The sequence below is a fragment of the Procambarus clarkii genome, chromosome 81 (assembly GCF_040958095.1).
Source record: "Procambarus clarkii isolate CNS0578487 chromosome 81, FALCON_Pclarkii_2.0, whole genome shotgun sequence".
Classification (NCBI taxonomy): domain Eukaryota; kingdom Metazoa; phylum Arthropoda; class Malacostraca; order Decapoda; family Cambaridae; genus Procambarus; species Procambarus clarkii.
In genome coordinates, this window is record NC_091230.1 from 2,212,980 (window position 1) to 2,237,794 (window position 24,815).

Sequence of the window (24,815 nt, forward strand, 5' to 3'; positions counted from 1 at the left end):
GGGCGCAATTGACCGAGGAAGTCTGGCAAAAAGTGGGCGTTGATAGAGCGGTCGTCAGAGCCGGTCAGCGTCACCCGCACTGACAGGTGGGAGTTGCCACAAAGATATTATTACCTAATTGTTTCAATGTCTCCGATTGATTTTTTCTTAGTTTTTTTGCAGTAATATTATTCAATAGTGTGTATTGTAATATATTTATATAATAAAAGTGGTGAATAATCGCTATACTCAAAAGTATGATGTGCATATTAGTGATTCAATTATTATGTTTATAAAACAATAAACATATAGTTTTGCTGCTATTACACTCTATACACAGGTTATATATAAGTATCTGCATGTTTTGGTCACCATAACGAACCACTAAGTTGGTATTGAGAGTCGAAAGCAACGAAGAGTTACCGCCACACACCAGCCAGCCACTCGCTGCCACTCCCTCAACACACGCGCTAAACTTTCTTCCCCAACAATACCATTTGTGGTGTTATTACACTATATACAGACATTATATATAAGTATGTATATATTTTGTTCACCACAACTGTACAGCTAAGCCAATATAGTTAGTTCAGGCACTAAGAGTCGTCGCTATATACAGATGGTGGCTCCCTCACTCTTTCAAGGTCACACGCACTAAACTTTCTCCCCCAACAATACCTTTTGCAGTGTTATTACCCTATATACACATATTATATATAAATATCTACATGTTGTATGCACCGTAACTGTACACCTAAGCTTGTAGTGCGCCCGAAGAGCATAGTGGCCACCCTCTAAACAGCTAGACAAATCGTGCAGACGACGTCACCTCCGTCACCCATATGGCTCCTCCCAGCATAATCCTTTTGCTGTTATTACACTTATACACACATTATATATAAGTATCTACATTTGTGTTCACCATAGAGAACCAGTGACCTGGTATGGTGAATGCAAACAATAACAGCTAGCCACACAGTCAGTAAACGATGCTGTCTCCCTCCATCTCTCAGCATCACTCCTCCCACAGCGCTAATTATTACGACAATCCTGCTATTATCACAACCCTGGTTATTTATATCACAGTCATGGGTCATCTGTAATATTGTCATCACTAAATAATAACAATTATATATATATTTTGACATTTTTCGGCGATGCTGTGGTCACAAGCTGAACAGCAATGCTGTTCGCTCGTGCTGCGTGCGCCAGCCTTGGTTGCTCCAACAGTACTGTGCCTCTCACACCTGAGAATATTGCCCACGATTTTTTTTTTTAAATGGCATCTGTTTACAAGAGCCCTGAGGAAGCTACTGTGAACCCCGTGTAGCCGCGGGCCATTTGAATCAGGCCTGGCACCCTATGGCGTATATATACGCCACGCGCACCGTGGGACATGTTACTCAGGGCGTATATATACGCCATGCGCAGTTTAAGGGTTAAGGGTTAAATTTATTTCTATTATTTTAAATGGTGAAATTCGTTTTGAAAGACAAGCGTTTCACATGACGAGCTCGGTGCCGGAACAGATTAAATTCGTTAATCGAGGCTCCACTGTATTAGATTGAAACTTTCTAGATCAGCCATTGGGTGGGTGGCCACTACCTCTCCCCCTCCCTCTCCCACTGGGTGGTGGTATTACACACATGGCTCCCTTGTCATGCTGTGAAGAAACAGGCAGTGAGGGAGGGTGGGAGGCAGTGAAAGGGAGAAGCATTGAGGGCGGGAGGCAGTGAGGGAGAGTGACAGTGAATGTGGGAGGCAGTGAGGGAGAGGTGGTGAGAGAGGGAGGGATAGACAGTAAGGGAGGTTGAGCCGGTTAGGGTGGGATGAAGGTTTCACTGAGGAAAATTTTAATTTTGATCTGTAATATGAAGGGAATTTAACATTTTATCCAGGGGGAGGGGGGGATCTCCCATAGGAATTTATTTAATGTTTATTTAATTATTTAGTTTATTAATTTATTTCTTAAGTATTTAATTTTTAATTTAAGCAGACTATTTTCATATTTATCCTGCTAGGAGCCTTCCTTCACAATATGGGGGGATTATTTAATAATATCTAAATTGAAATTAATCGATTGGATTAATTACACTATTGGATTAATTAATTGGATTAATTTTAATTAATTAAAATGGGTTATTCTACTAACTAATAATGGGTTATTTTAAAAAGAAGCACCCTCCCCCTGTTATGTAGAATGTTGCTTATTTAATAAATTATGTATATGTCCTGATCAAATAAACTACGTCGTCTCGTGGTTGAGCCATAATGGCGTCAGGGGCGTGTTTCGTGTAGAACCAATTGATTCATTGCCAGTGCCTGAAGTCATTATAGGTTACCTGCCTGATTAATACACTGTAAAAGATGCAATAGCACCTCTATCACAGATATAACATGACATTGGATATTATAAGATAAATGTGAGACGCTCACCTGTTTGGGTATTTCTCGCGCCTCATAAGTGCCTCCTAATTGTTAAGAGGTTGAAAGTTGGGACTATTTACCCAACAAATTCAACATCCCAATGACACTGGCCATGGTAAGAGATCAGAATTCATTTTCATCGGTACATCACATCACTAGGGAGAACATGAGCCTCATACATACACGGTACACTTGCATAAATTCACAAGTCAAAGGTAACACAAATAGCTCACACCCCTGTGAAGGCTCGAACCTTGGAAGGCCAGGTGTTTGCACACCTTGACACAACCAGTACTCTGCCTCTAGTAATGCAATAAACCGATGAAAATGAATTCTGATCGCTTACCATGGCTAGTGTCGTTGGGAGGCTGAATTTGTTGGGTAAGTAGTCCCAACTGTCAACCTCTTTTAACCCTTAAGTTGTGCAACACATCATATGATGGGTTGAGTGACTTGCTATAAAATGCGCATCACATCATATGATGTATTGGAGTACTATGCAAGATTTAAATGGCCCGCAGATACACATGGTTCACCTCACTTTCATCAGGGCTCTTGTAGACAGATGCCATTTAAAAAAAAAAATCGTGGGCCAAATTCACGGGTGTGAGGGCCTCAGTATTGAGTGAGCCACCAAGCCTGATGCACGCAGCATGAGCTCACAGCACTGCTGTTCAGCTCGTGACCACAGCATTGCCTAAAAATGCCATAATATATATGTTCTTGCTATTATGAAGCGATGATAGTATTATAGAAGACCCCTGAATGTGAAAAAAATTACCAGGATTCTGATAATAGGAGGATTGTTGTGATAATTAGCGCTATAGTGGGAGGAGTAATCTTTGTGGGGAGGCAGGTAGCATTGTCTGCTGACTCTGTGTGACCACTTTTTACTGTCTGGACTCACTATACCAGCTTAGTTATTCGCTATGGTAAACAAAAACAGATGCAGATATGCAGATAAAAACAGATGCAGATAAACATGCAGATACTTATATATAACGTCTGTATATAAAAGCAAAAACAGTATGGTGGGAGGAGAAAGGTGGCGAGTCAGGTGAGGTGAGGGGGAGGGAGGGAGTCGCAGCCAGTGGCGGGCTGCCACTAGGCGAGGTGAGGGGGAGGGAGGGAGTCGCAGCCAGTGGCGGGCTGCCACTAGGTGAGGTGAGGGGGAGGGAGGGAGTCGCAGCCAGTGGCGGGCTGCCACTAGGTGAGGTGAGGGGGAGGGAGGGAGTCGCAGCCAGTGGCGGGCTGCCACTAGGTGAGGTGAGGGGGAGGGAGGGAGTCGCAGCCAGTGGCGGGCTGCCACTAGGTGAGGTGAGGGGGAGGGAGGGAGTCGCAGCCAGTGGCGGGCTGCCACTAGGTGAGGTGAGGGGGAGGGAGGGAGTCGCAGCCAGTGGCTGCTACTGTCACTCAGCATACCAATTTAGTGGTTCGTTATGGTAAACACGAATGTAGATACTTATATATACCGTGTATATACAGTGTAATAACAGCAAAAGGAGTGTAGGGGAGAAGCCATTTTGGTGAGGGAGGTGGCGACATCTGCATGATTTGTCATGTTGGTAGTGGTGGCCACTATGCTCTTTGGGCATTATACCGGCTTAGTTGAAAAGTTTTGGTGAACAAAACATGTAGATACTTATATATAACGTCTGTATATAGGGTAATAACACCACAAACAGTATTGTTGGGGTGAAATTTTAGTGCGTCTGACCTTGAATGTGTGAGGGAAGCAGCCGCCAGCCGACTGTGTGTAGCGACGTCTCTTAGTGCCTGAACTAACTATATCACTTAGTTGTACAGTTGTGGTGAACAAAACATGTAGATACTTATATATAACGTCTGTATATAGTGAATAAAAGCAAAAACAGTATTGTGAGAGGAGAATGTGGGCGAGTCAGGTGAGTTGCCACTGGCCGCTACTGGCTGCCACTGCCACTGCCACTCAGCATGCCAACTTAGTGGTTCGTTATGGTGAACACGAATGTAGATACAGTGCTTCCTCAGCCTAACGAACCCCGCTCTATCGAATTCCCGGAAGAGTCGAACAAATTGAATTCGGTACCAAATGTTCAGTGGAACATACAAATGTTCGATTAAGTGAGGAATGTTCGTCCAAGTGATCACCGAGACGAGCTGTCATAGTTGATGACATCCACTGTCATCAACTCTGATTCACCAATGTGTAAACAGTTGTACAGAATTATATTTTGCTTTCCCGCAGGTGAGGGAGTGATGGTGGTGGTGGTGAGGGAGGCAGTGGTGGTGGTGAGGGAGGCATTGGTGGTGGTGAGGGAGGCAGTGGTGGTGGTGAGGGAGGCATTGGTGGTGGTGAGGGATGTGTTGGTGGTGGTAAGGGAGGCAGTGGTGGTGGTGAGGGAGGCATTGGTGGTGGTGAGGGAGGCAGTGGTGGTGGTGAGGGAGGCGTTGGTGGTGGTGAGGGAGGCAGTGGTGGTGGTGAGGGAGGCAGTGGTGGTGGTGAGGGAGGCGTTGGTGGTGGTGAGGGAGGCATTGGTGGTGGTGAGGGAGGCGTTGGTGGTGAGGGAGGCAGTGGTGGTGGTGAGGGAGGCAGTGGTGGTGGTGAGGGAGGCGTTGGTGGTGGTGAGGGAGGCAGTGGTGGTGGTGAGGGAGGCGTTGGTGGTGGTGAGGGAGGTGTTGGTGGTGGTGAGGGAGGCATTGGTGGTGGTGAGGGAGGCATTGGTGGTGGTGAGGGAGGCAGTGGTGGTGGTGAGGGAGGCGTTGGTGGTGGTGAGGGAGGCAGTGGTGGTGGTGAGGGAGGCGTTGGTGGTGGTGAGGGAGGCGTTGGTGGTGGTGAGGGAGTGGTGGTGGTGGTGAGGGAGGCGTTGGTGGTGGTGAGGGAGGCGTTGGTGGTGGTGAGGGAGGCGTTGGTGGTGGTGAGGGAGGCGTTGGTGGTGGTGAGGGAGGCAGTGGTGGTGGTGAGGGGGGGGGGGCGTTGGTGGTGGTGAGGGAGTGGTGGTGGTGAGGGAGGCATTGGTGGTGGTGAGGGAGGCAGTTGTGGTGGTGAGGGAGGCAGTGGTGGTGGTGAGGGAGGCAGTGGTGGTGGTGAGGGGAGGGCGTTGGTGGTGGTGAGGGAGGCAGTGGTGGTGGTGAGGGAGGCATTGGTGGTGGTGAGGGAGGCAGTGGTGGTGGTGAGGGAGGCAGTGGTGGTGGTGAGGGAGGCAGTGGTGGTGGTGAGGGAGGCAGTGGTGGTGGTGAGGGAGGCGTTGGTGGTGGCGAGGGAGGCAGTGGTGGTGGTGAGGGAGGTGTTGGTGGTGGTGAGGGAGGCATTGGTGGTGGTGAGGCAGTGGTGGTGGTGAGGGAGGCAGTGGTGGTGGTGAGGGAGTGGTGGTGGTGGTGAGGGAGGCAGTGGTGGTGGTGAGGGAGGCAGTGGTGGTGGTGAGGGAGTGGTGGTGGTGGTGAGAGAGGCAGTGGTGGTGGTGAGGGAGTGGTGGTGGTGGTGAGGGAGGCAGTGGTGGTGGTGAGGGAGGCAGTGGTGGTGTTGAGGGAGGTGTTGGTGGTGGTGAGGGAGGCAGTGGTGGTGGTGAGGGAGTGGTGGTGGTGAGGGAGGCAGTGGTGGTGGTGAGGGAGGCATTGGTGGTGGTGAGGGAGGCAGTGGTGGTGGTGAGGGAGGCATTGGTGGTGGTGAGGGAGGCATTGGTGGTGGTGAGGGAGGCAGTGGTGGTGGTGAGGGAGGCAGTGGTGGTGGTGGTGAGGGAGTGGTGGTGGTGAGGGAGGCATTGGTGGTGGTGAGGGAGGCAGTGGTGGTGGTGAGGGAGGCATTGGTGGTGGTGAGGGAGGCATTGGTGGTGGTGAGGGAGGCATTGGTGGTGGTGAGGGAGGCAGTGGTGGTGGTGAGGGAGGCAGTGGTGGTGGTGAGGGGGGGGGCGTTGGTGGTGGTGAGGGAGGCAGTGGTGGTGGTGAGGGAGGCATTGGTGGTGGTGAGGGAGTGGTGGTGGTGAGGGAGGCAGTGGTGGTGGTGAGGGAGGCATTGGTGGTGAGGGAGGCATTGGTGGTGGTGAGGGAGGCAGTGGTGGTGGTGAGGGAGGCAGTGGTGGTGGTGAGGGGGGGGGGGCGTTGGTGGTGGTGAGGGAGGCAGTGGTGGTGGTGAGGGAGGCAGTGGTGGTGGTGAGGGAGGTGTTGGTGGTGGTGAGGGAGGCATTGGTGGTGGTGAGGCAGTGGTGGTGGTGAGGGAGGCAGTGGTGGTGGTGAGGGAGTGGTGGTGGTGAGGGAGGCAGTGGTGGTGGTGAGGGAGGCGTTGGTGGTGGTGAGGGATGTGTTGGTGGTGGTGAGGGATGTGTTGGTGGTGGTGAGGGAGGCATTGGTGGTGGTGAGGGAGGCATTGGTGGTGGTGAGGGAGTGGTGGTGGTGAGGGAGGCATTGGTGGTGGTGAGGGAGGCAGTGGTGGTGGTGAGGGAGGCAGTGGTGGTGGTGGTGAGGGAGTGGTGGTGGTGAGGGAGGCAGTGGTGGTGGTGAGGGAGGCATTGGTGGTGGTGAGGGAGGCATTGGTGGTGGTGAGGGAGGCAGTGGTGGTGGTGAGGGGGGGGGCGTTGGTGGTGGTGAGGGAGGCATTGGTGGTGGTGGTGAGGGAGTGGTGGTGGTGAGGGAGTGGTGGTGGTGAGGGAGGCATTGGTGGTGGTGAGGGAGGCGTTGGTGGTGGTGAGGGAGGCAGTGGTGGTGATGAGGGAGGCAGTGGTGGTGGTGGTGAGGGAGTGGTGGTGGTGGTGGTGTGGGAGTGGTGGTGGTGGTGAGGGAGGCAGTGGTGGTGGTGAGGGAGGCATTGGTGGTGGTGACGGAGGCGTTGGTGGTGGTGAGGGAGGCAGTGGTGGTGGTGAGGGAGGCAGTGGTGGTGGTGAGGGGGGGGCGTTGGTGGTGGTGAGGGAGGCATTGGTGGTGGTGAGGGAGGCAGTGGTGGTGGTGAGGGAGGCAGTGGTGGTGGTGAGGGGGGGGCGTTGGTGGTGGTGAGGGAGGCAGTGGTGGTGGTGAGGGAGGCAGTGGTGGTGGTGAGGGAGGCAGTGGTGGTGGTGAGGGAGGTGTTGGTGGTGGTGAGGGAGGCATTGGTGGTGGTGAGGCAGTGGTGGTGGTGAGGGAGGCAGTGGTGGTGGTGAGGGAGTGGTGGTGGTGAGGGAGGCAGTGGTGGTGGTGAGGGAGGCGTTGGTGGTGGTGAGGGATTTGTTGGTGGTGGTGAGGGAGGCATTGGTGGTGGTGAGGGAGGCAGTGGTGGTGGTGAGGGAGGCAGTGGTGGTGGTGAGGGAGGCATTGGTGGTGGTGAGGGAGGCAGTGGTGGTGGTGAGGGGGGGGGGGCGTTGGTGGTGGTGAGGGAGGCATTGGTGGTGGTGGTGAGGGAGTGGTGGTGGTGAGGGAGGCATTGGTGGTGGTGAGGGAGGCAGTGGTGGTGGTGAGGGGGGGGGCGTTGGTGGTGGTGAGGGAGGCAGTGGTGGTGGTGAGGGAGGCAGTGGTGGTGGTGAGGGAGGTGTTGGTGGTGGTGAGGGAGGCATTGGTGGTGGTGAGGCAGTGGTGGTGGTGAGGGAGGCAGTGGTGGTGGTGAGGGAGGCAGTGGTGGTGGTGAGGGAGTGGTGGTGGTGAGGGAGGCAGTGGTGGTGGTGAGGGAGGCGTTGGTGGTGGTGAGGGATGTGTTGGTGGTGGTGAGGGAGGCATTGGTGGTGGTGAGGGAGGCATTGGTGGTGGTGAGGGAGTGGTGGTGGTGAGGGAGGCATTGGTGGTGGTGAGGGAGGCAGTGGTGGTGGTGAGGGAGGCAGTGGTGGTGGTGGTGAGGGAGTGGTGGTGGTGAGGGAGGCAGTGGTGGTGGTGAGGGAGGCAGTGGTGGTGGTGAGGGAGGCATTGGTGGTGGTGAGGGAGGCAGTGGTGGTGGTGAGGGGGGGCGTTGGTGGTGGTGAGGGAGTGGTGGTGGTGAGGGAGGCATTGGTGGTGGTGAGGGAGGCGTTGGTGGTGGTGAGGGAGGCAGTGGTGGTGATGAGGGAGGCAGTGGTGGTGAGGGAGTGGTGGTGGTGGTGAGGGAGGCAGTGGTGGTGGTGAGGGAGGCATTGGTGGTGGTGACGGAGGCGTTGGTGGTGGTGAGGGAGGCAGTGGTGGTGGTGAGGGGGGGGCGTTGGTGGTGGTGAGGGAGGCATTGGTGGTGGTGAGGGAGTGGTGGTGGTGTGGGAGGCAGTGGTGGTGGTGAGGGAGGCATTGGTGGTGGTGAGGGAGGCTGTGGTGGTGGTGAGGGAGGCAGTGGTGGTGGTGAGGGGAGGGTGTTGGTGGTGGTGAGGGAGGCAGTGGTGGTGGTGAGGGAGGCAGTGGTGGTGGTGAGGGAGGCAGTGGTGGTGGTGAGGGAGGCAGTGGTGGTGGTGAGGGAGGCAGTGGTGGTGGTGAGGGAGGCAGTGGTGGTGGTGAGGGAGGCAGTGGTGGTGGTGAGGGAGGCAGTGGTGGTGGTGAGGGAGGCAGTGGTGTTGGTGAGGGAGGCAGTGGTGGTGGTGAGGGAGGTGTTGGTGGTGGTGAGGGAGGCATTGGTGGTGGTGAGGCAGTGGTGGTGGTGAGGGAGGCAGTGGTGGTGGTGAGGGAGTGGTGGTGGTGAGGGAGGCAGTGGTGGTGGTGAGGGAGGCGTTGGTGGTGGTGAGGGAGGTGTTGGTGGTGGTAAGGGAGGCATTGGTGGTGGTGAGGGAGGCATTGGTGGTGGTGAGGGAGGCATTGGTGGTGGTGAGGGAGGCATTGGTGGTGGTGAGGGAGGCAGTGGTGGTGGTGGTGAGGGAGGCAGTGGTGGTGGTGGTGAGGGAGTGGTGGTGGTGAGGGAGGCATTGGTGGTGGTGAGGGAGGCAGTGGTGGTGGTGAGGGAGGCATTGGTGGTGGTGAGGGAGGCAGTGGTGGTGGTGAGGGAGGCAGTGGTGGTGGTGAGGGGGGGGGGCGTTGGTGGTGGTGAGGGAGGCAGTGGTGGGGGTGAGGGAGGCGTTGGTGGTGGTGAGGGAGGCAGTGGTGGTGGTGGTGAGGGAGTGGTGGTGGTGAGGTAGGCATTGGTGGTGGTGAGGGAGGCAGTGGTGGTGGTGAGGGAGGCATTGGTGGTGGTGAGGGAGGCAGTGGTGGTGGTGAGGGAGGCAGTGGTGGTGGTGAGGGGGGGGGCGTTGGTGGTGGTGAGGGAGGCAGTGGTGGTGGTGAGGGAGGCATTGGTGGTGGTGAGGGAGTGGTGGTGGTGAGGGAGGCAGTGGTGGTGGTGAGGGAGGCATTGGTGGTGGTGAGGGAGGCATTGGTGGTGGTGAGGGAGGCATTGGTGGTGGTGAGGGAGGCAGTGGTGGTGGTGAGGGGGGGGGGGCGTTGGTGGTGGTAAGGGAGGCAGTGGTGGTGGTGAGGGAGGCAGTGGTGGTGGTGAGGGAGGTGTTGGTGGTGGTGAGGGAGGCATTGGTGGTGGTGAGGGAGGCATTGGTGGTGGTGAGGGAGGCAGTGGTGGTGGTGAGGGAGGCAGTGGTGGTGGTGAGGGAGTGGTGGTGGTGAGGGAGGCAGTGGTGGTGGTGGTGAGGGAGGCAGTGGTGGTGGTGAGGGAGGCGTTGGTGGTGGTGAGGGAGGCAGTGGTGGTGGTGAGGGAGGTGTTGGTGGTGGTGAGGGAGGCATTGGTGGTGGTGAGGGAGTGGTGGTGGTGAGGGAGTGGTGGTGGTGAGGGAGGCAGTGGTGGTGGTGAGGGAGGCAGTGGTGGTGGTGAGGGAGTGGTGGTGGTGGTGAGGGAGTGGTGGTGGTGGTGAGGGAGTGGTGGTGGTGGTGAGGGAGTGGTGGTGGTGGTGAGGGAGTGGTGGTGGTGGTGAGGGAGGCAGTGGTGGTGGTGAGGGAGGCGTTGGTGGTGGTGAGGGAGGCAGTGGTGGTGGTGAGGGAGGTGTTGGTGGTGGTGAGGGAGGCATTGGTGGTGGTGAGGGAGGCATTGGTGGTGGTGAGGGAGGCATTGGTGGTGGTGAGGGAGGCATTGGTGGTGGTGAGGGAGGCAGTGGTGGTGGTGAGGGAGGCAGTGGTGGTGGTGAGGGAGGCAGTGGTGGTGGTGAGGGAGGCAGTGGTGGTGGTGAGGGAGGCAGTGGTGGTGGTGAGGGAGGCAGTGGTGGTGGTGAGGGAGGCAGTGGTGGTGGTGAGGGAGGCGTTGGTGGTGGTGAGGGAGGCGTTGGTGGTGGTGAGGGAGGCGTTGGTGGTGGTGAGGGAGGCGTTGGTGGTGGTGAGGGAGGCGTTGGTGGTGGTGAGGGAGGCGTTGGTGGTGGTGAGGGAGGCGTTGGTGGTGGTGAGGGAGGCGTTGGTGGTGGTGAGGGAGGCAGTGGTGGTGGTGAGGGAGGCAGTGGTGGTGGTGAGGGAGGCAGTGGTGGTGGTGAGGGAGGCAGTGGTGGTGGTGAGGGAGGCAGTGGTGGTGGTGAGGGAGGCGTTGGTGGTGGTGAGGGAGGCAGTGGTGGTGGTGAGGGAGGCAGTGGTGGTGGTGAGGGACGTGTTGGTGGTGGTGAGGGACGTGTTGGTGGTGGTGAGGGAGGCGTTGGTGGTAAGGGAGGCAGTGGTGGTGGTGAGGGAGGCAGTGGTGGTAAGGGAGGCAGTGGTGGTGGTGAGGGAGGCAGTGGTGGTGGTGGTGAGGGAGGCGTTGGTGGTAAGGGAGGCGTTGGTGGTAAGGGAGGCGTTGGTGGTGGTGAGGGAGGCATTGGTGGTGGTGAGGGAGGCAGTGGTGGTGGTGAGGGAGGCAGTGGTGGTGGTGAGGGAGGCAGTGGTGGTGGTGAGGGAGGCAGTGGTGGTGGTGAGGGAGGCAGTGGTGGTGGTGAGGGCGGGTGGTGGTGGTGGTGAGGGAGGCATTGGTGGTGGTGAGGGAGGCGTTGGTGGTGGTGAGGGAGGCAGTGGTGGTGGTGAGGGAGGCAGTGGTGGTGGTGAGGGAGGCAGTGGTGGTGGTGAGGGAGGCAGTGGTGGTGGTGAGGGAGGCAGTGGTGGTGGTGAGGGAGGTGTTGGTGGTGGTGAGGGAGGCATTGGTGGTGGTGAGGGAGGCTTTGGTGGTGACTGAGGGGGGTTGTGGTGGTGGTGAGGGAGGGGGGGTTGTGGTGGTGGTGAGGGAGGGGGGGTTGTGGTGGTGGTGAGGGAGGGGGGTTGTGGTGGTGGTGAGGGAGGGGGGTTGTGGTGGTGGTGAGGGAGGGGGGTTGTGGTGGTGGTGAGGGAGGGGGGGTTGTGGTGGTGGTGAGGGAGGGGGGGTTGTGGTGGTGGTGAGGGAGGAGGGGTTGTGGTGGTGGTGAGGGAGGGGGGGTTGTGGTGGTGGTGAAGGAGGGGGGGTTGTGGTGGTGGTGAGGGAGGGGGGTTGTGGTGGTGGTGAGGGAGGGGGGTTGTGGTGGTGGTGAGTGAGGGGGGGTTGTGGTGGTGGTGAGGGAGGAGGGGTTGTGGTGGTGGTGAGGGAGGGGGGTTGTGGTGGTGGTGAGGGAGGGGGGTGGTGGTGAGTGAGGGAGGCAGTGGTGGTGGTGAGGGAGGCTTTGGTGGTGACTGAGGGGGGTTGTGGTGGTGGTGAGGGAGGGGGGGGTTGTGGTGGTGGTGAGGGAGGGGGGGTTGTGGTGGTGGTGAGGGAGGGGGGTTGTGGTGGTGGTGAGGGAGGGGGGTTGTGGTGGTGGTGAGGGAGGGGGGTTGTGGTGGTGGTGAGGGAGGGGGGTTGTGGTGGTGGTGAGGGAGTGTAGGGTGGTCATGTTTGTAAGAATGGTGGAGGGGAGGAAGGTTGCTGACCACACATGTCTGCCAAACCTCTCATCCATTCTGTATTAAAAATTTCAATCTTACCTGTAAAATATTTATGCCAAAATGTTACTTTTCGTGTATTAATATACATTATTGATCATGAGCATGTTTTATTGTTTCCTGTAGAAAACAACAGCTGACTTGGCATTGTGTAGTGGTGTGTGGGGCCCGGTACTAGTTGTGGGGGCGGGGGGGGGGGGGTTCCTGGGGGTGTGAGAGGAGACTTGTCAACCCATCAATTATGGACTGCTGACTCCACGCCACATGTTTGTCTCGATATTCACAAAATTAAGAGAGAAAATTTTACCATTTCAGTGGCTTGTAACACATTGCTCTATCATATTCCTTATTCAAAATGAAGAATGCATAATAAATGGATGTTTGTCAGTGGTGAGTGGGATGTATTAGGGGGTTAGGAAGTCAGCTAGCTAGTCTATTTTTTTTTTGTATTTTTTTTGTCGGGCGAGTTGAATGAGACGCTTCCAAGCCTGCTGCCTCAATCCACTCCATGGATGATGTCGGTGGTATGGTGGGTGTGGGGGATGGTGTGGGTGTTCGGTATGGTGTGGGTGGTGGGGTGGGTGGTGTGGGGGATGATGTGGGTGGTGTAGGGGGATGGTGTGGGTGGTGTGGGGGTGTGGAGGATGGTGTTGGTGGTGGGGGGATGGTGAATGCCCCATCTCAGATTATTATTGACACCTAAAGGGCAGTAGAAGAACTCCCAGAACCCCATCAACCAGGTATCAACCAGGTAAAGGGCATGAAAGATATTATAATGAAGCAGTGCCCAACGAAGAAACAAACTAAAATTCAAAAGTATTTGGTACGGTTTCACAGTAGGCCTACAGAACCAGCACTAGCAAGGACTCCCTTCATGAGTCAGGTGCAATGTTTCCTAATGCTAATGTGTCCTGGCATATGGTTGGGGCCGGACGGATGGAACGAATTCCACACTGGAACGAATCGGCTTCGCCCCATATAGTTCGTTCAAGTGAGGACACACTATATAATTATTTTATTTATTTATTTATTTATTTATTTAAATAAAAATTGTTTGGTGTCTTAACTTTTTTACTTACATTAATTTCAGAATGACCCGAGTAAACTGAAACGCAAGTTTTCTTCGTTCTTTAAATCTCTTGTAATCGAGTTGGATAAAGACCTTTATGGCCCAGACAATCATCTGGTCGAGTGGCATCGAACAGCAACTACCCAGGAAACCGATGGTTTTCAGGTATGTTTAGTTTGTTACTTTTCTTTCAGCCAATATTGGTATCCAGTATGTGCATGGGTATGGAAAAATTAAGGATCTGATTAAGTGTGGCACTCAACACTATCGCCCACGGACGACGCAGCATTGCGTCACTTTTTTATTAGACGGAGTTCCAGGCTGCGTTGCTATCGGTGGCAAGTTGGCGGCGGCTTCGAGAAGGGCGCGCCGCGGTTTTGGACATTATATGCATATACGCTTGTATGGAATTTCATTGCAAACACGATGATACCAAAATGAAAGTCCTAGGACCAGAATTGAGGTACGCAAGTTGAAAAGAGAAACCACTTTATTGCTCTTTATTAGCGCTCACTGGGGTAACGCTCTGTCACTTTCTCTGTTTGCTGTGGTTGTTACACCTGGATTTTGAACTTTATATATGCATATAGTCCTGTAGGGAATTCTATTGTGAACACAATGATACCAAAATGAAAGACTTAAGACGAGAATTGAGGTGACCAAAGTGAAAAGAGTGTACACATTTTATTGCTCTTGTGCGATTCCGGATAACTCGCTCTCACTTTCTCTGTTTGCTGCGAGTGGTAAGCTGGGCTTTTTGAGTTTATGTGCATTTACGCCTCTAGATAATTCTATTGCGAACACATTGATACCAAATTGATAAACCTATCGCGAGAATTGAGGTGACAAAGTTGAAGAGAGTATACACTTCTCAGTATTACTGCGCTTTCTAATGGAAGGCCTGGAGCTCTCTTCTGGGTAACCGCGGCCTGCTTTCATCACGTCGGCGGGTAGAGCGCTCTACGGTTTTTGACATTATATGCATATACTTCTGTTGGGAAATCTATTGCGAACACATTGATACCAAAATGAAAGACCTAGGACCAGAATTGAGGTGACCAAAGTGAAAAGAATGTACACATTTTCTTGCTCTTGCGCAATCCCGGATAACTCGCTCTCACTTTCTCTGTGTGCTGCTGGTGGTAAGCCGGGCTTTTGGAGTTTATGTGCATTTACGCCTCTAGATAATTCTATTGCGAACACATTGATACCAAATTTAATATCTTAGGACAAGAATTGAAGTGACAAAGTTGAAAAGAGTACAGTATACACTTTTCAGAATTACCGCGCTCTCCTCTCGCCCTCCCAGGGAACGCCAATCCCCACCTTAGGTAGTGCCGCGTTCCCGGGCGCAAAATGCGAAAGTGTTAATCAGTTAGCTAGCTTCAGGAAGCTTCCAGGGCTCACCCAGAAACTGGCATTTTATTACATTCAATTGTCGGAAAATCCGACACCATTTAATAATCATACAGATAATAGCTGTATTACCAACAAGTTACCCATAGAAAACGTAACTTGTAGTGGAATTACCGTCTATAGAAAACGGGATATCATCACCACATACTATTATAAATCACCACCTATTATGCTGGGAATAATTCTTAAATACATTAGTCTTTGGACTTTACCATCATAAAACATCTCATATAAATTAACTTAATTATCAATATTAAAGTAGAGTAAATGCGACCCTTCTATCACTTTCTGAAATCTGGACAATGTAAGCCAGGCGTCAGTGGAGGAAGGAGGGCAGCCATTGTTTGTACTAGACCAGAGGCTCACGGGAGCAAATTCGGCTCCTGTTAATTTTACTTGGACGTAGTGTTATGGAAACCAAAGGTGTACCATTATCAACACGCTGTCTACATATCAAGTTAAGTGTTCTTTCCGAAACCCATTATCTATCATTAGTGGCCATTAATGTCATTATATAGGGTGACCCGGTTAGATCACGAAATCGCCTCAAACTAAAGGTAATTAAGCCAGGTCTTTAAGGTTCCATGTATAGTGTTTTCTCTGATATAGCTTGTCATATATAGAACCTGGCTTCACAGCTAGCGCCCTTTTGACAGGTCAAGACGTGGAAGCAAGGCTTTGTGCACCAGTTACTGGGTGATGGAAGCTACCTCAAAGAGGATAATTTGGTGTCTACACCCTAGTTATACCTGGTGGACTAACCTGCTGTACTATAAAATAAGGAACCTTTTCAATGTATGTAGTTAATACTGTAGTTTGATTGGCTGCATATATATAAATTAATAAACCCCCCCTAATGTGTAGAGGATCGATTTGTGAGATTATGAGATTATTGCAGAAATATAGTCCACTTATCATTATACAAATTGCTATCGAAGTATATAAATTAACGTAAATATAAATTCATATAAATTAAATAAATATAAATCTCACAGGTCGGTTCCCACATCAATACTGGTTTTTTGAGTTCAGATATGAAGGGAAGGCAAGAAGGGAAGAACTCTTTAAATAAGAATGAATGTTTCAACACAAAATGTCCAGCTTTTCATATAAAAGGTACCAACCGAATAAGATCAACAAACCACCTCGATGAAAGCAGCCACAACACTATTTACCAGGATGATTTTTTAGCAAGAGGAGAAGAATGGCTAAAAATGTCCAGACTCTACCACCAACTCTGTCAAATGCTAGAGGACGCAAACACAGTGGCCTCCTTACTAGATCTTCGCATATAAACACCAAGTAAAGCATCCAGCACTTCCACAAACATAACATCATTTTTATTTGCCAACATTCAGAGTATAAAAAGATGCAAATGTAACAAAGCGCACTTCATAGATGGCCTCCTACATGAGGCAAATGCAGTGTTTGCAGCCTTAATGAAAACTCACACCAAGGACTACCATGATGGTGAAATATGGATTTCGGAGTACAATCTTTTCAGATGTGATACGAAACACAGGCTTCAGGGTGGGGTCAGCCTGTACATCAAGGACACACTCATCTGTACTGAGCTGCTAAACACCTCAAATGATAAGGTGGAAGTGCTGATAATCAAAGAAGATATCTTAAATGTAGTTATTGTCCTTGTATATAAGTCACCGGAGGCAAATCACTAGCAGTTTAAAGACCAACTAATGAAAATAGAACACTGCTTGGAAAACCTCACAAATCCAGACCCAAACATCATCCTGTTTGGGGATTTCAACCTATAGCACCTAAAATCGAATATCATAGCTGATACAGTTGTATCAGAGAATTCCAGAAAGTAGCCTAAATAAACAGTCACATGCAAATGACCTGCTACAGATGTGCGACAGATTTGCCTTAAACCAGCAAATAGTAGAACCAACTAGGAAGAACAAGCTGGACCTCATTTTCACTAATAATGATGAATTGATAAGGAACATAATGATTACAAATACCTGTTACTCAGATCACAACTTAATTGAAGTTCTGACAAGCATGGGGAATAGACCTTCAAAACCAGTCCAGATTCCCAGTGGAGGATATTTCAGCAAATTCATCTTTAATAATAAACAGATAAACTGGGAGCAAATAAACCAAGACTTCACAAAAATAAGCTGGGAAGAACAGCTAGAAAATGCATACCTGAACCAGTGCCTGGAAAAAATAAGCTCAGTAGCACTAGAAATATGCTCAAACCGTATGCCCCTAAGAAAAAAACTGAAGAGATGCAGATTGGAACGGGAACGTCGTTCCCTCTATGGGCGAAGAAAACAAGTCACGGAACAACTTGAGAGTCACACCTTCTCTCAAGAACGTTGAAGAAGGTTATGTAGAGAAATAGAAACAATTGAACTAAAGCTACAGGAGTCATACAAAACCCAGGAGAGGCAAAGAGAGCAAAAGGCCATCAGTGAAATAGAGAGAAATCCGAAATTGTTTTCTCCTGTGCAAAATCAAGATCAAAAACCGCAACTAGTATCGGGCCCCTGCAAAAGGGAGATGGAACTTTCACTGATGACAAAAAAGAAATGAGCGAAATACTGAGGAATCAGTATGACTGGTTTCAGCGAGCCACTGAACACACTGAAGATTGATAACCCAAATGAATTTTTCATGGATATGATACCAACATCAAATTATATATCAGTTGTCACCCTATCCCCACTGGATTTTGAATAAGCCATAGATAGTATGCCTATGCACTCTGCACCAGGCCCTGATTTTTGGAAAACTATATTCATCAAGAACTGTAAAAAACCACTATCGCAGGCCCTTCACATTCTTTGGAGACAAAGCCTAGATACTGGCATTATCCCTGACATAATAAAAACAGCAGAGATAGCTCCACTCCATAAAGGAGGAAATAAGGCAGAGGCAAAAAATTACAGACGATAGCACTAACATCGCACATTATAAAATTTTTTGAGAGAGTGCTAAGAAGTAAGATCACAAAATACATGGAATCACAGCATCTCCATAACCCCGGCCAACATGGTTTTAGAACAGGGCGCTCTTGCCTATCACAGTTGCTAGACCACTGTACTCACCTAGTTGTACTCACCTAGTTGTGTCTGCAGGATTGAGCATTGACTCTTGGATCCCGCCTTTCGAGCATCGGTTGTTTACAGCAATGACTCCTGTCCTATTTCCCTATCATACCTGGTTTTAAAATTATGAATAGTATTCGCTTCCACAACCTGTTCCTGAAGTGCATTCCATTTCCCCACTACTCTCACGCTAAAAGAAAACTTCCTAACATCTCTGTGACTCATCTGAGTTTCAAGCTTCCATCCATGTCCTCTCATTCTGTTACTATTCCGTGTGAACATTTCGTCTATGTCCACTCTGTCAATTCCTCTGAGTATCTTATACGTTCCTATCATGTCCCCCCTCTCCCTTCTTCTTTCTAGTGTCGTAAGGCACAGTTCCCTCAGGCGCTCTTCATACCCCATCCCTCGTAGCTCTGGGACGAGTCTCGTTGCAAACCTCTGAACCTTTTCCAGTTTCATTATATGCTTCTTCAGATGGGGACTCCATGATGAGGCGGCATACTCTAAGACTGGCCTTACGTAGGCAGTGTAAAGCGCCCTAAATGCCTCCTTACTTAGGTTTCTGAATGATGTTCTAACTTTTGCCAGTGTAGAGTACGCTGCTGTCGTTATCCTATTAATATGTGCCTCAGGAGATAGATTAGGTGTTACGTCCACCCCCAGGTCTCTTTCACGCGTCGTTACAGGTAGGCTGTTCCCCTTCATTGTGTACTGTCCCTTTGGTCTCCTATCTCCTAGTCCCATTTCCATAACTTTACATTTGCTCGTGTTGAATTCTAGTAGCCATTTCTCTGACCATCTCTGCAATCTGTTCAGGTCCTCTTGGAGGATCCTGCAATCCTCATCTGTCACAACTCTTCTCATCAACTTTGCATCATCCGCAAACATCGTCATGTAGGACTCTACGCCTGTAAACATGTCGTTAACATATACAAGAAATAGAATTGGTCCCAGCACCGATCCTTGTGGTACTCCACTTGTTACTGTTCGCCAGTCCGACTTCTCGCCCCTTACCGTAACTCTTTGGCTCCTTCCTGTTAGGTAGTTCCTTATCCATTCTAGGACCTTTCCCCCCACCCCCGCCTGCCTCTCGAGCTTGAACAGCAGTCTCATGTGCGGTACTGTATCAAAGGCTTTTTGGCAGTCCAGAAATATGCAGTCTGCCCAACCATCTCTGTCCTGTCTTATCCTCGTTATTTTATCATAGAATTCCAGAAGGTTTGTTAGGCACGATTTCCCTGTCCAGAACCCATGTTGATGTTTGTTCACAAACCTAATGTTCTCCAGGTGTGCAACCAGTCGCAGCCTAATTATTCTTTCCAGTATTTTACAGGGGATGCTTGTCAGTGATACAGGTCTGTAGTTAAGTGCCTCCTCCTGCCTCCTAACTGTGACATGGCACTAGATGCCATGGAAGACAAACAAAACGTTGATGTCCTTTACACAGATTTTGCAAAAGCCTTCGACAAATGTGACCATGGTGTTATTGCACATAAAATGCATTCAAAAGGAATTACCAGAAAAATAGGCATATGGATCTACAATTTCCTGACTAATAGAACCCAATGTGTAATAGTCAACAAAATCAAATCCGGTCCATGAACCGTGAAGAGCTCAGTCTCCCAGGGTACTGTTCTTGCTCCAGTACTTTTTCTCATCCTCATATCAGACATAGACAAGGACACAGCCTATAGTACTGTATCAGCCTTTGCAGATGACACTAGGATTTTTATGATAGTAGACAACATAGAGGACACAGCAAACCTCCAATCAGATGTAAATCAGGTCTTTCTATGGGCTACTGAAAATAATATGGTGTTTAACGAAGATCCAGCTCATGCGCTACGGAAAAATTGAAAATATAAAAACGGAAATCACGTACAAAATGCAGTCAAATCATAACATAGAACGAAAAGGCAATGTAAAGGATTTGGGTGTCGTAAAGGATATAAAGGATGATCATGTCGGAAGATCTTTCCTTTAAAGAACACAGTAAAGTAGCCGTCACAACTAAAAAGAAAAATGACAGGTTGGATAGCAAGAACCTTTCACACCAGAGATGCTATACCGGTGATGACACTTTTCAAGACGCTAGTGCTCTCTAGAGTGGAATACTGCTGCACAGTGACAGCCCCTTTCAAAGCTGGAGAAATTGCTGACCTGGAGAGTGCGCAGAGATCCTTTACTGCTAGGATCCACTCATTAAAACATTTAAACTATTGGGACCGACCAGAGAGCCTAAATCTGTATTCTCTTGAGTGCAGGCGGGAGAGATACATAATAATTTACACTTGGAAAATAGAGGGACTGGTCCTAAACCTGCACACAGAAATGACATCACATGAAACCAGAAGGCATGGCAGGATGTGCAGAATACCCCAATTGAAAAGCAGAGTTGCAATAGGTACTCTGAGGGAGAACTCTATCAACATCAGAGGCCTGAGGCTGTTCAACGAACTTCCACTACACATAAGGGGCATAACTGGCCGACCCCTCACAGTGTTCAAGAGAGAATTTGACAAACGCCTCCAAAGGATACCTGATCAACCAGGCTGTGATTTATACGTTAGGCTTTGAGCAGCCGCGTCCAACAGCCTGGTTGACCAGTCCAACAACGAGGAGGCCTGGTTGACCAGTCCAACAATGAGGAGGTCTGGTCGACGACCGGGCCGTGGGGTCGCTAAGCCCCGGAATCACCTTAAGGTAACCTCAAGGTAAGGTAAGGCAGAGCACAGTGGTACTAGTGTTGGAAACAGGTTTGGGATGAAAGAAATTGTTTAGCTTGAGAATAGGCACAGTTGATGAAATGTAAGGGATATCCAAGGCAATCATGAAACTGAGGGGTCACTGATGCATAGAGTGCGAAGGAAGATAGACTAGAACACTTTTCTTAACAGGAGGAGGATGGTAGAAAAAGAAGTCAATGTACATACCACCATGCATGAGTTTGTAGTAAGTACATCAAGAAAAGTAAGGAGGGAATTAGATTCCCATTCAACTTTGAAATTGATAGGAGCCTGATTGTTAAGAAAGGAGAAGAAAGACTGGAAAAGACTCGGGTCATGAGGCCATAGAGTAAAAATGTCATCAACATTACACACACAAATCACACTAACGTGATGCATCAAATGAACAAATCCACATATCCTCGTCATGGCCCGTGTGGATTTGTTCATGTCATCAACATAGCGAAGAGATCGAGAGAGAGAGAGAGAGAGAGAGAGATCGAAGAGAGAGAGAGAGAGAGAGAGAGAGAGAGAGAGAGAGAGAGAGAGAGAGAGAGAGAGAGAGAGAGAGAGAGAGAGAGATCGAGAGAGAGAGAGATCGAGAGAGAGAGAGATCGAGAGAGAGAGAGATCGAGAGAGATCGAGAGAGATCGAGAGATCGAGAGAGAGAGAGAGAGAGAGAGAGAGAGAGAGAGAGAGAGAGAGAGAGAGATCGAAGAGAGAGAGAGAGATCGAAAGAGAGAGAGAGAGATCGAGAGAGAGAGAGAGAGATCGAGAGAGAGAGAGAGATCGAGAGAGAGAGAGAGAGAGATCGAGAGAGAGAGAGAGAGAGAGAGAGAGAGAGAGAGAGAGAGAGAGAGAGAGAGAGAGAGAGAGAGAGAGAGAGAGAGAGAGAGAGAGAGAGAGAGAGAGAGAGAGAGAGAGAGAGAGAGAGAGAGAGAGAGAGAGAGAGAGAGAGAGAGAGAGAGAGAGAGAGAGAGAGAGAGAGAGAGAGAGAGAGAGAGAGAGAGAGAGAGAGAGAGAGAGAGAGAGAGAGAGAGAGAGAGAGAGAGAGAGAGAGAGAGAGAGAGAGAGAGAGAGAGAGAGAGAGAGAGAGAGAGAGAGAGAGAGAGAGAGAGAGAGAGAGAGAGAGAGAGAGAGAGAGAGAGAGAGAGAGAGAGAGAGAGAGAGAGAGAGAGAGAGAGAGAGAGAGAGAGAGAGAGAGAGAGAGAGAGAGAGAGAGAGAGAGAGAGAGAGAGAGAGAGAGAGAGAGAGAGAGAGAGAGAGAGAGAGAGAGAGAGAGAGAGAGAGAGAGAAGAGAGAGAGAGAGAGAGAGAGAGAGAGAGAGAGAGAGAGAGAGAGAGAGAGAGAGAGAGAGAGAGAGAGAGAGAGAGAGAGAGAGAGAGAGAGAGAGAGAGAGAGAGAGAGAGAGAGAGAGAGAGAGAGAGAGAGAGAGAGAGAGAGAGAGAGAGAGAGAGAGAGAGAGAGAGAGAGAGAGAGAGAGAGAGAGAGAGAGAGAGAGAGAGAGAGAGAGAGAGAGAGAGAGAGAGAGAGAGAGAGAGAGAGAGAGAGAGAGAGAGAGAGAGAGAGAGAGAGAGAGAGAGAGAGAGAGAGAGAGAGAGAGAGAGAGAGAGAGAGAGAGAGAGAGAGAGAGAGAGAGAGAGAGAGAGAGAGAGAGAGAGAGAGAGAGAGAGAGAGAGAGAGAGAGAGAGAGAGAGAGAGAGAGAGAGAGAGAGAGAGAGAGAGAGAGAGAGCGAGAGAGAGAGAGAGAGAGAGAGAGAGAGAGAGAGAGAGAGAGAGAGAGAGAGAGAGAGAGAGAGAGAGAGAGAGAGAGAGAGAGAGAGAGAGAGAGAGAGAGAGAGAGAGAGAGAGAGAGAGAGAGAGAGAGAGAGAGAGAGAGAGAGAGAGAGAGAGAGAGAGAGAGAGAGAGAGAGAGAGAGAGAGAGAGAGAGAGAGAGAGAGAGAGAGAGAGAGAGAGAGAGAGAGAGAGAGAGAGAGAGAGAGAGAGAGAGAGAGAGAGAGAGAGAGAGAGAGAGAGAGGAGAGAGAGAGAGAGAGAGAGAGAGAGAGAGAGAGAGAGAGAGAGAGAGAGAGAGAGAGAGAGAGAGAGAGAGAGAGAGAGAGAGAGAGAGAGAGAGAGAGAGAGAGAGAGAGAGAGAGAGAGAGAGAGAGAGAGAGAGAGAGAGAGAGAGAGAGAGAGAGAGAGAGAGAGAGAGAGAGAGAGAGAGAGAGAGAGAGAGAGAGAGAGAGAGAGAGAGAGTGAGAGAGAGAGAGAGAGAGAGAGAGAGAGAGAGAGAGCGATCGAGAGAGAGAGCGAGAGAGCGATCGAGAGAGAGAGAGAGAGAGAGCGATCGAGAGAGAGAGAGAGAGAGAGCGATCGAGAGAGAGAGAGAGAGAGAGCGATCGAGAGAGAGAGAGAGAGAGAGCGATCGAGAGAGAGAGAGAGCGATCGAGAGAGAGAGAGAGAGAGCGATCGAGAGAGAGAGAGAGCGATCGAGAGAGAGAGAGAGAGCGATCGAGCGAGAGAGCGATCGAGCGAGAGAGCGATCGAGAGAGAGAGCGAGAGAGCGATCGAGAGAGAGAGCGAGAGAGCGATCGAGAGAGAGAGTGATCGAGAGCGATAGAGAGAGAGAGCGATCGAGAGAGAGAGCGATCGAGAGAGAGAGAGCGATCGAGAGAGAGAGCGAGAGAGCGATCGAGAGAGAGAGCGAGAGAGCGATCGAGAGAGAGAGTGATCGAGAGCGATAGAGAGAGAGAGCGATCGAGAGAGAGAGCGATCGAGAGAGAGAGAGCGATCGAGAGAGAGAGAGAGCGATCGAGAGAGAGAGAGAGAGCGATCGAGAGAGAGCGAGCGATCGAGAGAGAGCGAGCGATCGATCGAGAGAGAGAGAGAAAGAGAGCGATCGAGAGCGATCGATCGATCATGGGAAGAAAAACAGTTACAAAGTATTCCATATAGAGATTGGCAAGACCAGGGAGGAGAGAGGGAACCCATAGCGACACCGAAAGTTTGAGAGAAGCCTTTTCCATTGAAAGAGAAGAGGAGTCAACATAGTCTGATGATTTCGAGAAAAACATCAGTATGAAGTGGGACATAAAGAAAGCCCATAGTCAGTCGCCTTCTGACAAAGGAAAGAAAGAATAAAAACTTTAAAGGGAACATAAGTTAATAGAGAGTTGACATCAACACAAAGCATCTTACAGGAAGGCTGGAGGCACAGTCTTCCTATGAAGTCCTGAGTGTGACGAAGGTGAGCAGGAGAAAAAGTACCAAGATAAGGAGTCAGAATTTTGGCAAGCCAGGAGGCAAGAGATAGCCGACAGAGCCTCCTGAAGAAATGATAGGACAAAGAGGAGCGCCAGGTTTTTGAATCTTAAATAGACCATAGAAATAAAGAGGAGAAGGGCAAATGACACAGAAACATTATTAGAGCAAAGTCAGGAGGACAAAGACTAAGAGAGCTGTCTTAGTTTGTGGTTGAAGTTAGTTCTAAGGCGATCCAAAGGGTTAGAAATCAGACGAGCATATGTGCGGGAGTCAGAGAGCAAAACCTCAGTCGTCTGGTGGTAGTCCACATGGTCCAGGACAACCACTGAATTGCCTTTGTTGGAAGGAAAGATAACAATAGAGTTGTTAGCCTTCAGGGAGGCATGGGCAAGCTGGAAGTGATGAGGAGGGTGGTGATTTTTAGAAAACAAACAAACAAACAAGAGTGGGGATAAGGGCCTCCCCCCCCCCTTCCCCTGAAGGAAGACAAAAAAAACTAACTGTCAAGAGTGGGGGATAAGGGACCCTCCTGAAGGAAGATGGGTCCTTAAAGAATACTAGAGTAAAATATTACTCCTCTTTTTCCATATAATTTAGTAATATTGCAGTTAAGTTTGGTAATTGGAACATAGTGAGAACATTTTCTGTAAACATTGATCATATATATCAATTTTGCTTAATGCTGTGTTATTCATATATCATATATTTTCAACAATCTTTCCCCAACAGGTAAAGCGACCTGGAGATAAAAATGTCCGGTGCACCATCCTGCTTTTGCTGGATTATCAGCCACATCAGTTCAAGTTGGATCCACGTCTAGCTCGCCTTTTGGGAGTGCACACACAGACACGCCCTGTTATCATTACAGCACTCTGGCAGTATATTAAAACTCACAAGTTGCAAGACAGTCATGAGAGAGAATACATCAATTGTGACAAGTATCTGGAACAGGTTAGTCTTGAGAATTTTTCCTGATGCCAAATGTGTGCTGTTAATGTACCTGTGTTGTACCTGGATGAGATGCTGGGAGTTCTACTCTCCAAGCCCAGCCTGGCGCTGAGTTAGACTTGTGATCTTGGTCCAACAGGCTGCTGCTTGGAGCATCTCACAGGCCCACATATCCACTACATCCCAGTTGGTCTGGCATGTCTTGCAGAAAAC

General features: G+C 50.3%; 1 protein-coding gene across 2 annotated transcripts in view; it reads left to right on the forward strand.

The window, feature by feature from the left end:
• Positions 1-24,815, forward strand: part of LOC138349817 (brahma-associated protein of 60 kDa-like) — a 172,644-nt gene that overhangs the window by 84,985 nt on the left and 62,844 nt on the right. For both annotated transcript variants that reach the window (XM_069315593.1, XM_069315594.1), the window contains exons 6-7: positions 13,208-13,351; positions 24,384-24,605. In XM_069315593.1, the coding sequence (XP_069171694.1) occupies positions 13,208-13,351; positions 24,384-24,605 (366 nt within the window). The remainder of the gene's footprint in view (positions 1-13,207; positions 13,352-24,383; positions 24,606-24,815) is intronic.